The sequence below is a fragment of the Theobroma cacao genome, chromosome 1 (assembly GCF_053813885.1).
Source record: "Theobroma cacao isolate CCN51 chromosome 1, ASM5381388v1, whole genome shotgun sequence".
NCBI lineage: Eukaryota > Viridiplantae > Streptophyta > Magnoliopsida > Malvales > Malvaceae > Theobroma > Theobroma cacao.
Window position 1 is genome coordinate 40,266,640 of NC_142639.1, and position 14,510 is coordinate 40,281,149.

The window sequence follows — 14,510 nt, forward strand, 5'->3', positions numbered from 1 at the left end:
TATATATATATATATATATATATATATATATGCATACAAATATGCCCATAGATTAACTTGAAAGCTCTTCTCCACTTTCCTTATAATTATCGAGAGAATTAAGATGTGTTTAATGCGTTCCGAAATTGGTATTTGATAGTTTGCTGGTTTAGGTATGAGTGCATGTCACAATTTATTGGAGGGGCATGACTTGACCCTTAGCAGTGCTGTGTTCGCTACTCCTTATACATAATTAATCTTTACTCAAAAAGTCGTTGAAATTTCTTCTCATAAGGGAAATGATATTCTGTTTTCAGGTTTGAGGAGCAATTCTTTGCTTTTTCACCATTTAATTTCTTTTTCAAATAGTGCTGAAACTAAGAATGGTGACAGCGGTCGACAGTGAAGGACGAAATCCATTGAATTTAATTAATTGAATTTAATTTTTTAAAAATTCCTTTTAGTCGATTAAGAGAGATAGTTTATTTGACCATTTTAATCGATTTTTATTGTCAAAATTTTACAATTGAATTGCTTGAAAAATCGGTTATTAATAATATATTTTTAAAATATATTATTTATTGTTAATTTTTTTAAAATATACTTAAAAATATTTTACTTAAATGGTTAAAAGTTAATTTTAATTATTTTCGATGTTTTATTATAACTCAATTGATTTATAGTAATTTTTTTAAAAAAAACTTAATTAATTTTAAAACCGAAAAAGCTTGCAACTCAGATTCAAAAATGAAATTAATATTATCTCCTACGGCAAAATTGCCCTCTCAAATTGAAAAACGACACTGATGGCCTTTTTCATTTTCTGTCTTTTTTCTTCATTAATTCTCAGCCTCACTCTAAACATTTTTACAGCCATTTCTCACACCGCTATACTCCTCCTTCCTCGACACCCAACGCCGGCAACAACTCCTGGCTACGCCGGCAGCACCCAACACCAATAACATGATGGAACCTACCTTGACCCCCCAAATGGCGACGAGACTCGAAGTGAAGGACCCTAACGGAAAGATGACTTATTATTAGACGTCAGCGTCGGGGATGAGACTGAGTGGGGAACGACGACGGTTCCCGAGCTCACTCTGAGGAAGCAGAAGGTGAGCTTGAAAGTGGAGACAAAAGGTGAGCAACAAGGAGGTGGATGATGGGGTTGGGGATTAGGCTTCAGGCTCGGTATCGAAGCAAGAATTTACCGGAGATCGTTGAGGCTCAAACGAAAATGGGATTGGGTGTGGCGGGGGTTACTGTTAAGTGTGATGGAATCGCTATGAAACAGCTCGACGGCGGTGACATGCGTAAATACGTCATCTATGACAACGCTAAGTTGTTCACTATTTTAAATTGCAAAACACTTAAAATGGCATGAGACTCGTCGGAGTTAATAATACAATGTTCCGTCCAAGAAAATAAGTAAAGCGTTTGAATTTCTAATTAAATAAATAAAGGAATTTCGAAAAGTTTATAAACATTACGCAACACAACTTATTAGATAAGTACTTTGAAAAAAAATTATGACAAAATAATATCAGAATTGACTTAATTTAGATTTATTTTCAGACAACATAAGTAAAGTGGTTAATAATGATTAAATTATTGTGAGATTAAGAGAAAAAAATGTTATCTCAAGTACTTCAATAAGTAAAATGTTTCAATTTCATGCTAATTAAGTATTTTCAATATAGACGCTGCACATGACCCTTTATCGTCTAGCCAACGATGTTTGGTATGGATGAAGGAAGAGCATATTGGCAAGAGAAACGGTAAGTAGAAAAAAATAAGTAGGTTAACGGCGTGACTAAAAATTTTTTTAAGAAAATCTTCAAGGTGGTGAAGTGTCATTAAGGGATAAATCTATTTGAACTTTAACCGCAAGGAGTTCTTTATTTTATAATTTACCAAAAAAAACAAACATGGCCTCACCTTGGATCTTGACGTATATAAACATGGAGTTTTTATCTTTTCTTTGTTCCTTATATTTTGGGTATGCTAAAGACAAAGGTGCTCTGATATTGATATCATTGCATCAAGACGACCCACAATCATATCACCCCAAAACTTCCAAACTCATATTCCTCACGTCCTAATGTGAAAGATTTAACGCTTAGCCTGTTACCCACAATCCTTCAACAGGTTCAACATCAAGGCTCTTAGCTAAGCCAGCCAAGCAAAGCTGGCATACAAACCAAACGACACGTATCCACTTCGCACACCATAATCCAAAAGAATGCCGCTTCTGTCAGTCTACCCTTGCTAATGCCTGTCAAATACGCTCCAAATACGTGGCGCTGTTTCATTGGCTTGTCCACGCAATCCCAGAGACAATGCCAAACCCTCCGCATTAAATGACAGCAACGCTTTCTCCCAACAGCTTCTGCTCGCTCATTTAATGCCCGTTTGCAACTTACAGCCTAGATCCCTCTCCATCGCGTTCTCACCCAAAACTCCCTATCTCACTATCTTCTGCGGCGCGTTTCTTTTACGTGCTGAGCCGCCTCCTGGAATGTGGTTTTGTAGGAAGTTAGGGATATGCTTGGATAATTTGGATAAAGATGACGTATTGATTTAATACATTGAATTAGTCAGTTTCCAGACCCAATCCCCTTTTAAAGACAATGACAACTCAATACCAATTCCATGTTCCATGCAAATCTTCTCCACAAAATATATAGGAAAATTCAACCCCTGGAAAAGAGATTCTGATTTACTACAATGACAAAGGCACTGTTTAGGAAGATTTCTTGTTTTTGGGTTTTGACCTTTTCTTTGTTTTTTCCCCTTTTCTCCCCCCACGTTGAGCCATCTCGAGGGTCGACCTGAGTCAATACCCGAACCACCACCCTTGCCTTGTGCTGAGAACAGTCCTTTTTCTTTGCACCGAGTCACTGCCTGATCACCACCATGCAAGGAGTCTCCACGCGCGGTTCGTTCTTGACTCAACACCCCCAATTCACTAGTCACACACACACACACACTCACACTCACACTCACACTCACTCTTCTCTCTTTATCTTCACACAACACAAACGCAAAAGCTCTCTTCAGTCTTCACAACCAACCCTATAAATGACTAAATACACAAAAGACTTCCATGTTAAAATTAAAAAAAAGGATGAAGAGGAGAAAAAAGGAAAAGAAAGGGCTAGTACAAAATTAAAAACTATTAAAGGAACCGCCGTCGGGATCACGTGAGTGCTTTTTCCCTCCTCAGCTTTCGCACTGGAGGGCAGCTTTGATCTTCTGGACGGTGCATGAAATGAGGTTATTGACTGTCTCCACCGATTCTACTGTAAGCTTGGCCGTAGGTAAACTGTTCACCAATATTTGGAAAGCCACCGTGAGAAGGGACCCACCCACTCTCTGCGACCCGCCACCGCCACCACCGCCATTCCCGTTAACATGTCCATTCGATGTGGGCCCACGAGAGCCTGGACCATCCGGTACGATGGCAAAACCCGAGGGTAGGAGTGCCACGTAAGCAGAATCACCACCGTTCATAACCACGTGCATGGCTGGAATGTCAACGGGCGCGTACACTACAAGCGACCCCGCCGCGTCTATGCATGTCTCCTGCAATATCAGCATGCTGCTCTGGTTTGCGTTCATGGCCTGCAACCCCACAAAAAAGAGATAACAGTGCAAATCAACCCCTCGTGTTCTCCAAAATTTACAAATCTACCACTCCAAATCTTTTTTTATAATATAAAAAAATATGGTCCCAAAAAGTTGAAGTGTCAGTCTGATTACAGCAGCGCGAGAAAGAGGAAGAGTCAAAATGGGAAGTCGAAGCTTTATTCATAAAGAAAAGGGGAAAAAAGTTTGGGTCAGAAAAGACTGAGAAGGGAAGTGGGAAAGGTCACAAACGTCCTATTCTTTGACTTTTTAAAGCTTACAAATCAAAACCTGTTTTCATGTCCTGCATATGAAACTGTCTTCATAGATAATTCCAAATTCCAGGCTCGTCCTTTCAAATTCACCTTTCATCCTAACACGACAAACCCATTTGATTCACTCCATCCAATGTCATTTCCGCCCCTAAATTATTACCCTTCCCCCTGTTCCACCAGATTTTTCTTTCTCTTTTTGCTTTTCATTGCTATTAATTTCATTTTATACGTCAAACAGGAGAGAGAGAGAGAGAGAGAGAGAGAGTATATTTACGCTGGCACGGAGAAGGGAGACGCAGTTGCCATGATCTTGGCCTTTGGCAATGTGGGCCATCTCTTGCATGGGTCCACCATTCGACAAGATGTCCCACTCGCTCCTCAGCCGTTCATCACGTAGAAAATCGAACAGTCTTTGAGGTGAAACCGGCAACCAAACCGAAGTAGCCGCACTCAACACGATGCCCGGTGGCTCGCCAGGGTCATCCACGCTCTTCCGAGTCATGACCCTAACGTCTTCATCCACGTCCCCGGCATTATTGAGCTTGTTCCATTTATGAAGCGTCGACGCACAGACTCCAGCGCAGAAATTATCGGTCATCCTTTGCGCCAGCTTTAACATGCTTCGTCTCCCACTTGCAGTTATAGCTGGCAACATAAATTAAACATTTATATTTATTCATGCTTGTACATTATTATTATTATTATTATTATTTTCTACAGGGTATTCTAATATTAATCATTGGTTACCAGTATGATCTCTAGTAGGAACGGTGGAGGACATGAGGATGGCGAGGCATTCGCATTGGCGTTGGAGGGTGGCCACCCAGCGTTGGGCACCAAAGCCCATGCCAGAGCTTAGTAAAGGGCGGTAGAGTTGATGAACCTGGCTCTCCTCATATTCTGCATGTTCAACCCATGAAACCTGCCATTTTTTTTTTTCAGAACATCGTCAGTGGCCATTCCATGCAGAATTTTGAGTATCTCCGTTACAATCATTGGTATAATAATGATTTCTCAAATTTCCCATACAAATTATAAAAAGTATATCTTTTTTCATAGAAAAATAATAATAAAAATGTGGTATGAACTGAAGCTACTAGTCAATCAATCTTTGGAGGGAAACAAATAAGTGAAACTTTTCATGGTCAGTAGGAGGATTTGGATAATATCGTTATTGACAAATGATATTGATTTTTGGAATAGAAAAATACGAGGCAAATCTTGGAAATGACTCAAAGATTGGGCTCAATGAAAGAAATGGTATCTCATTATCTCTCGTGGTGGACGTTGTCCCTTGCACTGAGACATATAATAAAAAAAAAGGGAGGAGGGAAAGGAAAGAGAATTGAATAATGGAGAAGATAAACTTTTTAAAGATTGTTTGAAGGAACAAAGTATACCGCGAGTTGTGACATCGAGATGTGTACTGATGTCGCCTCAAAAAGCTCAGATACTCAGATACAAACAAAAGAGCTAGTCTATGGCATTTTGACTAAAGGGTCCTCGTTTAGAGTAGGAAAAACAAGCACATCAAAGCGGGGCTGGAACCAGGTCACACGCAGTTACATGCCCTTAAATGTAGCTAAAATGGGAGAAACCGAGGCAGCATCAAAGATTGGAATAGAAACATCAAATGAATAGTTTATTCATCAAGAGACTCAGGATTACTAAAGGATATGAAATTAATGTGTTCAAGGCACAAAAAAGAAGGGGTTATAGAGGCTTCCAATCATATAATAATGCTAGTAAGCCTCGATTTGCTGCTGGTGCAGCGGGGTGGGTTTTTATTTTATTGTGGTTAAGCAAAAAACCCCAAGTTGGTGAAACTTGGAATTTAAACTATAATTTGACATTGAGAAGAAGCATCCAAATCAATAAAATACTCCTCTCTAAAAAGTGTGTAGGAAGGTTCAGATTCTTTGAGAGTGGGTGGAGTTAATGTATTCGTTTGGAAGCAAAGCAGGCACTGGCAGTGTGGGGTTACAGTAAGTAATCACTAGACAAAACAAAATTCTTAGATGCATGAGCTCTTAATGTTGGCTTGGTAATGCAAATGTCCTTGATTTCGTGACCTGGTGTTTTCCCAAAATTAAATGTCTCTCGCAACTAAGCTCCAATGTTGCAGTTATTTCAGCAAAACTCATTAAAGACTTAAAGGGAGGAAGAACAACCACTTGGGAAAGACACAATAAATGTAAAAGAAAAACATGATGAAGTAAGATGTAAGACAATAGTAATTTGGTAGACTTATAATTTACTAAAAATTTACCTTGGAGTATCCATTGGGCATATCTTGCACAACACAGCCGGAAGGAAGCCTCCTGCAGTTCACAAATGTCGGTGCACCTGAAGTCTCTCGGATGGTGTCAATAGACACATCAACCACTGCCCAAACCCCTTCTGCATGCTGCTTGCAAAACCTTAGGAAATTGACCTCACGAACTGGAACCAAAGGAGAAAGGACTTGGAGCTCAGCATGCATCTGAAGAACCCACAAAAAAAAAAAGAAGCAAAACTAGTTAGTATAAATATTTAAGAGAGTAGATGAGGGAATATAGGGATGAGATAGATTGATTAAGTATTAATTGTAGCAGGAAATTCAAGTTACCAGTTGAAGTGCACCATTTCTGGTTCCTCCCATGCCACTAGATATCACATCGGTCGTTGATGTTCTGGCAATCATACAAGGAAACATCTCCGCCCAACGAGTCTATGGAAAAAGAAGGGAATAAAGAAAATTGAAAGTCAATTCCCATGGCACAAACCTCCAGAAAAGAGAGAAGAGAAGAGAAGACTAGATTTCTCAAGCATATACCACCACTAGAACAGTCTCTACTCTCCACTAAGAAAAGGGTAAAAAAAAAGGAAAACAAAAGAGGAGGCTGCTAATTGCAAATCTAGAAATCTTGGTGAGAAAATGCTTTGAAAATGACTTCAAAACCCTTAAATTAAAGTGAAACTGACGAATTGGAGGAGTAGATGATGGAATTAAATGGCTCACCGAGTCCATCAAAGTTTCAACGAGGGCCAAACTGTTGATGATCACAACCCCAGTCTCTCTAGAAGCCTCAGTGACAAAGCCGCCTGGTTTCATGCCAATGCAAGGAGTGAATGTCCTCAAGTATTCATCATGGTTTAGTATTTCTCGTCCACCTTCCAAGCTCCTAATCCAAAGTGGTTCATCACTCTGTGCCATCTTAACCAATTCATCCATTGCAGCCAAGGCAAGCTCCAAAAACATCGATCTTTCCACCGATCTATCAAGTCCAGTTACTCCAGTTGTCGGTCTGTTAGGTGGAGCCACTGGCAAAGCATTTGTTATCCCACCTCCAAAATCAGGGCCCAAAGGCAATGTTGTAGGCACGGTGCTTAGACCTCCAAAACCATTGCTACCAACTCCAAGTTCCAAACTTGAGTTTGGCATTGGAGGTGCAATTGAAGTGGCTAGTGCTGAAATAGGACGCCCCAAAAACTTGCCAGCAAGTGCACAAACGCGATCTAACTCATCCTTTAACCGCGCGTTCTCAATCCTAAGATGTTGCTCTTCAAGAGATATATCTCCAATAATTGCCGGACCCCCACAGTTAGTACAGATTGGGTTCCTCATAGCATCCCTAATAGACATGTTCTCAGCTCGAAGCTTGTCGTTCTCTTGCCTCAGCAAAGAGTTCTCATGGCGTTCCAATTGGGTCTGGAAAAATGATCAAAATTTAAAGATTACCGTACGATATTCAAAGCGCGAGAAGAACACGAGAAGAAGAGGTTTTTTAACCCCTGAATGGTTTGGTTCTTGGCATATACCTTCATTTGGGTACGGCGGTTTTGAAACCAAAACTTGACCTGCCTGGTTTCTAAGCAAAGCCTTTTGCTAAGCTCCAACCTCTGTTTCTCATCGGGATGAGGGCACTCCTTAAAGAGACTAAACCAAAACCAAGAACAGAAAAAAACAGAAAACTTGTAAGGCAATGTTCCGTAGGAAAAACTTGAGCCAACTGAAATAAGAAAAAGAGCTTTGCTTTGAAACATGAAATCATACGCTTCAAGCTCTTGGATTTGCTGAGGAGTGTGTCGGTGGTATCGCTTCTTCCTCGGAGGGTTGTCGGCTGCGTCTTGATCATCACCTGAACCTCCGTCCATATTATCACTTCCAGATCTGCTCTCATGTTCCTCTTCTCTGCTTCTTCTCCCAACACTTCCCTCAAAATTCTCACCCATTCTAGTTCCATCCCCTTGATTATCTATATTCGGTTGCTGCTGCAAACATCACAAAAATAACCCAGATCAGTCGTCCTAACGCAAAAGCAACAAGAATAAAACCAAAAGCAAAAGCCTATTGTTAAAAGAGAAGGTTGTTATCATTACAAGAGCAAGAGAGAGGCCTGGGGAGTTGAACATGTTCTTCGCAAGAGAAGGGGAGACAAGGCGAGGCTGAGCAATAGCACCGGTGGGCATGTTGTTGCTATAAGGGATGTCCGCGACTATTCTTGCACCCCCGCCACCAGAGCTGTTATCGAGAAAACCCCCAAAACTCATCAAAGAAAGTCCCTTTTTCTTGTTTTTTCTCTCTCTATTATCAACTTTTTGATTTTGGTTCCTTTCTTCTTTCTTTCTACAAATTTACAAGCAACTCTTTCTTAACTACACTCCCATTTGACTGATTTGCTTCGTTTCCGAATCATGACTCGCCTTTGACCATGAAATTAGTAAATTAGCAACGCTCAAGGAATAGAACCCAAATTTGCAGACTAACATGTACATATAAAAAAAAATCTATGAACCAAAAAAACAGTATTTGAGCAAGACCCAACCCAATAAAATAAAAGTAAAACAAAGAGAGAGGATAGAGGAGACAAAAGGATAAACAAACTCCAAATGTCTCCAACTCCCTCTCTACAAAACAACTGATATAGTGGAGAGAAAGAAAGAGAAAGAAGGCAAGCAAAAAAACCCCTTAATGTTTTATTGCTGCTTAGCTCTTCGTTCTCTATCCCTCTCTCTCTCTCTGTCTTTCTCTTTAAGAAAGAAGAAGAAGAAGAAGAAGAAAGCAAAAAAAAACCCTGTCTTTCTTTTTTTTTTTGGGGGGGGGGGGGGGGTTTCTAGGTCTGAAAAAGAGAAGGAGGAGGCCTTAAAATCAGTTGGATGGGCGGTTTCAAAGACAGTAAATGGGAACCCTAGTTTTGGCGGAGAGTGTTATGTTATCTTCTCGTTCTCTGCATGCTTGACTATTACTACTAATAAAGCTTTCTCAATGAAAGTCTTCTCTCCCAACAACGAAAAATTAAGAAAGAAAAAAACGAAGGAAAAACCCAAGGCCTTTTTTAAAAGATTTGCACAGAAAGAAAAGAAACATAAACAACAAAGGTGGAGATAAAACGCACTATGTGGACTCTTCGAAGCCTTACATATGCATACAACCAAAAAGAGGTCGGTTGACTCTCTCCCCTTCTCTTTTTCCTCTATACAAACCAAAAATAAAAAATAAAAAGAGAAAGTCTCTGACTGAGGGTAAACTTTTTTTTTTACCTTTTAACCTTTTTTTTAGGACAGTAAGAAAAGCAGTCTTAACTCAATTTTTTACATCGACATGGGACAGAGTTTCAGATTTGCTGCTGCTGCTGCCGCTGCCCTTCTCTCTCTCTCTCTCTCTCTCTCTGGCCATCGAAATTTCAATACATTGGGATCTGTAAATACACCAAATTCATGGATAAAACCAAGCAAGAACATAAATTTACCGTGGCAGACCGAGAAATTGGTGTGATTTTACCGTGACTCTGGCTGCTTTTACCTGTGTCAATTGTGTACAATTTTTTGTGAAAAAAGAAAATGGACTTTAGGTTAAAGTTGTACGGAATTACTGTGCAATGATGGAATAGTTTGAAGCTTTAAAGTAATAATCCACCCTTTCTTTGAATCTTTTTTTACTCCTCTTAATAGTTTGTTGTCAAAGAATAGTATTTACTCACACAAATTTAATGCCATTGAGCAATTATATAAATAAATGCTTGCCCAGTAAAAGAGTATCATCTTCGATCATTTTACAATGGAAAATGTAAAAAATAATTGGATCGATTTATATTCGATGTATTATCGGTATATAGATTTTATGCATTATTAGTAAATCTAATTTTATTGTCGTTTAGTAAATAAATTTTTAAGAATTTGAAATCTTAAAAAAACGTATTTATAAAATGTTACTCGATAATTAATTATATATCGACGATGTATCGAATATAAATTTTTACTAATTTAAGTTCATACTTAAACATATGTGGAATGCTTGGCGAAAAAAATTTAGTATGGTATGTAATTTATAAATTTCACTATGGTACTTGGACTGTCAAAGGAAAATGACTTGTGAAAAAACATTCTACACTTACATCTTAGCTTATAGGTTAGGTAGCTTAAATTTTTTATTAATCATTTGTGTTTCATAAATTATGAAGTAGCTGGGGAAAAGGAAATGCATCTTAAGCATTATTATTAGAATTAATTTGTTATTCCTTTAATTTTCTTTTAGACATCCATAAAAGATTTTCACTCCAAAAGCTTTGTAGAATCTTTATAGTTATATTAAATGTTTAAGTTTTATAAGAATAAAGCCTGGCCTTTATGCACTGAAAATAAATACCCACTTTGTTAATTACCATTAATTAAATTTTATTTAGTTAAGGTCATGAAGACCAAAGTTGAAAGGGCAAAATCCAATTTTTTTAATTTCATTTACCTTGTTCAATAATTATTATATATACCCTATGATCCTTTTGTTTATGACATGGATAAGTTATATTTTTGTTTCCCCCGTTTGTGTTGCATGAATATGTTAATGGGATTTATATTTGATACATTGTTAGCATATAAATACTATACATTATGGTTGAATCAAATGTTATCATTAAAAACATTTAAAATTAAATATTCATAATTTTAAAATTATTTATTTTTAAAAGATTTTTGAATTTTTATCTTTGCAGATTTATGAAATGATATTCTATGATTAAGTGACAACGTATACATATTATAGAATATAGCAATTTATTAAATATAAATTCTATAATTAATATACTACTAAATAATTTGATAGTGATTTTAAATGATGGAAAAAGGGAAATTGGGAAAAATTAAAAGCATGAATACTCTAATTAATACCCTTAATTATGTACATGTGTAATGTAGCTTCTACGTACTTAATTAAACAAGCTCTTTCATCATTAAAATTAATTAACTAACCCATGGAATTTTTTTTTTGGGTACTTAAATAGCTGGATTTAAATTTCCTGTATTTGTAATCAAAGCCTGTAATTAAGTATTTACGTATAATTAATTAAACATATTTGCCCAAAATTAATACTATGAACTTAAGCTAGTCAAATCAATTAAAAAAAAAATTTGAATCATCAAATCCCAATTGAAAAGCTTTCTCATTTGCAAATCATAAGGATAATCTGTCTGGGATTGGAATCATGCACTTATGAAAAGAATGTTATTGTTTGGAAATTTTGTTGATAAATAAACCCCAAAATATGTTTACCATTATTTCTTACCATATGGTTTTGATGCATATGGATTAATATTAATTAAACAAACAAGTTAATAGGCTTCATTAATATATGACCTTGAGGGGGGTATTTAATTGTACACATGGGGTGGTGAAATTAAAATAGCCAACTGTGCAAGAAAATTTTGGTAATAAATAGACTTGAATGGTAGCTTGAATGCCCTATTTTCATCAATTATCTAAACAAATGCCACCACCACAGAGAAACTCTCCTTCACCTACTGGATGAAACTTAATTCAAGCTTAATCTTCCCTATGATTATCGATACGACAAATAAGTAAGCAATAATCAGGGTTTAATGTTGAGTAATTTATAATTATATCCACAACGAGTAATTACTCGAGTATATTATCCTTTTTTAATTTCACATGTTCAGATGATCTCTCTTGCTAGGGAGACAATATGAGTTATTAATGTTAGTAGTTTTCATTTAGTTTCCTCCATCACCGATAAGGTTGGGAAGGTTTGATGAGGGACAAAGGAGGATGCAGGGAGAGGAGTGGAAGGAAGAAAAGGGTGGAGAAGAATTAAAAAGGGTAGGGGAGGGGGAGGGGGAGGGGGAGGGTGGAGAGCTTGCTCAGCAAACTAGTGATTGAAGCTAAATGCTTCTGGCTTAGTTGTTGTACCTGCACGCTATTACGTGACTTGGTCTAGATGGCCACATGCTATGTTTTGCCGACACAAACCAAAATCTCAAGGCACAACTGCACAAACAAGGACATCACCCCTGCCTCTCCCTTAAGATTTTCTTATTACATCTTAGTCCACCTTAAACAGTCTCGAACGACCGGCACCCATTCCCTCCTTACATCATCTCATGCTCATCAATTCAAACTCTCTACTAAATTTCGATACAACATACGTAGACTTGTTATGATCTTAGATTACACAATACAAAAAATAATTTTATTCGATGAATACTAGGGTCTGACAACAGTTTTAAGTCTACTTAGAAAGGAATCTATTGTTGTAAACCACAAAAAATTGGAATTGGTTCATACAAGGTAAAGATTTGGATAAAATTCTTTTATAAGTTTTGAACAGTAATATTGATGTCTTGTATCAGAAAAAAAGAACAGCACTGGGAGTGAATTTGTTGTGACTAGGACTAATGAAATGAAGAACTATGGAAAGTACTGTATGTTGACGAAAAGCAATGGCGCAATTGAAGAGAGGAAGTAACTAAGCAAAGGGCAGATGAGAATGGAGGGGCGGGGAGGGGAGGGGGTGTTAGTATCGGGAGACCCACAGTTCACATGACCTTTCACTCTCATTAGGTTGTAACATCTTAATTTTCCTGTCCATCTAAAGTCCTTCAGATCAGACCAATTCCACGAGTCCAGGTATATGTATATTAGAGCAGCAGTAGAGTCCAGAGAGACTTGGAGAAAGCTATCAAGCTATTGTATTTCTTTCATATATATATATATATATATATATTGTTTTAACAGTTAGGCACAAGGTCCACAGGCAACAGTAGCACCCCCCCTCTTCCCCTCCCCCTCTCCATCCTTTTTCTTCTTTTACCGTTGCATTAATGCTACTCCCATTTTCCAGCCTATCCCCTTTCAAGTTTACATTTAAAGCATTTGATCTTTTTGAGCAGCCTCTTTTCCTTTCCACATAGGATAAAGGCTATCGGGAAAGAAAGTAACAGCTGCTATGATACCTCCTCCCTCAGATTCCCACAAGTATCCTCAGCTGAAAAAGCCCTTCCAGAGTTGAAATATTTATAACCCTTTCATTTTCCAACTTTCAAAAGCTTCCAAGCTGAGTAATCCTTTCTCTTTTCTGCCTGGAAAAGATATATATCCTTGTATCTTTTCAACTAGATATTTGTCACGACTCACGCGTATTTCTGATATACGCATTATTACATATATACGCGTCTTAGATTTTGAGACTTGAAACAAGGGATCTACGTACATATGTTTCATGCTTATGCTTTTCTTCATTAAAGTTTGGTCACATGCATACTTCTCTTTGAGATTTATGTCCCTTCCCCCATTTTGGAATTCAACTCCATTAACGTAAGCCTAGCTAGCTAACAACTTTGACCCTCTTCTCTTTTTTTCCTTTGGGAGGTTAGGGAAGGGAGGAGAGAGGGGGGTGCGGTGGAGGGGACAAGGCTAGAAAATTTTTTGTGCTACGTAGAAGTGGGAAGATGGGGCTTTAAAGTTGGATAATTGTGGAAGCAAGCGAGCATTGCTCCCATGCTTTAACTTATTGCTCCAGAAAGCTGCAGGATACCTGATGAAGACAGGCTCCCCAAGCTTAGTTGTCTATGCAGTTATGGCAATATCGGCAGCTGACAACAACATTTACGAGCTCATAGCAGGAACTGATCCTTCAACCAAGTTTTCCATGAAGCCACAACTGACAGGAAAGCTCAAACACTATAGGAGGTAGTTAAAGGACACATCCTTACAATTAATGGATATACTAGGATAAAAATTTTATCACCTGTCAAGAAGTTCGTAATTGCAGTCTGATTCAGAATTACTAATATATTAGGAGATAGTGGAAGTTGGATCTTGATTTGCCTGAGAGTGGGGAGGCGTTAATCTAATGATGGGCATTTGTATTAGCATTCGCATTTATGTTTCCAGTCCCCCCTCACCCCCACTCCCACTCCCACGCACCCCTGCTTTCTTCAACTGGCAGCTTCATGTGGGATCCATTGGCCTTTTTAACTTATACTAGCCCCACACACCCCCACCCCCCCCCCCCCCCCCCCCCCCTTTTTTAAAATGACTAGGTTACAAGAAGATAATCAATTATGTTGAATTGAACCATTGAAGATTGAAATCTGACTTACAAACTTTTTGGGTACATCAATGGAACAACCTTCCCTAGTTGACCACTTCCACAGGCATTTCTTTTGCCAACCGACTCACGTTATAAAGATTCAAAGGATTGAAAATCTTGGCCCCTCTCTTCTTTCAACTTTTCTCTAACCAAATTCACATTTTGGTTATTGTCCGGCAAAATGATTCCATCCCCATATGATTGTATAAGGCTTATACCAATCTCATGAATTTATGGTGCTTTTTGATCAAATAAAACTTAAAAA

General features: G+C 38.0%; 1 protein-coding gene across 2 annotated transcripts; it reads right to left on the reverse strand.

Annotated features, from left to right (window-relative positions):
• Window positions 1–2,598: 2,598 nt before the first annotated feature.
• On the reverse strand, window positions 2,599–9,250 carry ANL2 (Homeobox-leucine zipper family protein / lipid-binding START domain-containing protein). Of its 2 annotated transcripts, none has more exons than XM_007051851.3 (9): window positions 8,244–9,250; window positions 7,918–8,132; window positions 7,683–7,800; window positions 6,883–7,572; window positions 6,490–6,591; window positions 6,151–6,363; window positions 4,629–4,803; window positions 4,156–4,526; window positions 2,599–3,603 (listed from the first exon to the last, which is right to left on the reverse strand). In XM_007051851.3, exons 1-9 carry the CDS (start codon window positions 8,412–8,414, stop codon window positions 3,202–3,204), a joined length of 2,457 nt encoding a protein of 818 aa, XP_007051913.3. In that variant the 5' UTR covers window positions 8,415–9,250; the 3' UTR covers window positions 2,599–3,201. The 2 variants fall into 2 exon arrangements, with proteins under 2 accessions (XP_007051913.3, XP_007051912.3); XM_007051850.3 differs by having other exon boundaries at window positions 7,918–8,135.
• Window positions 9,251–14,510: the final 5,260 nt, after the last annotated feature.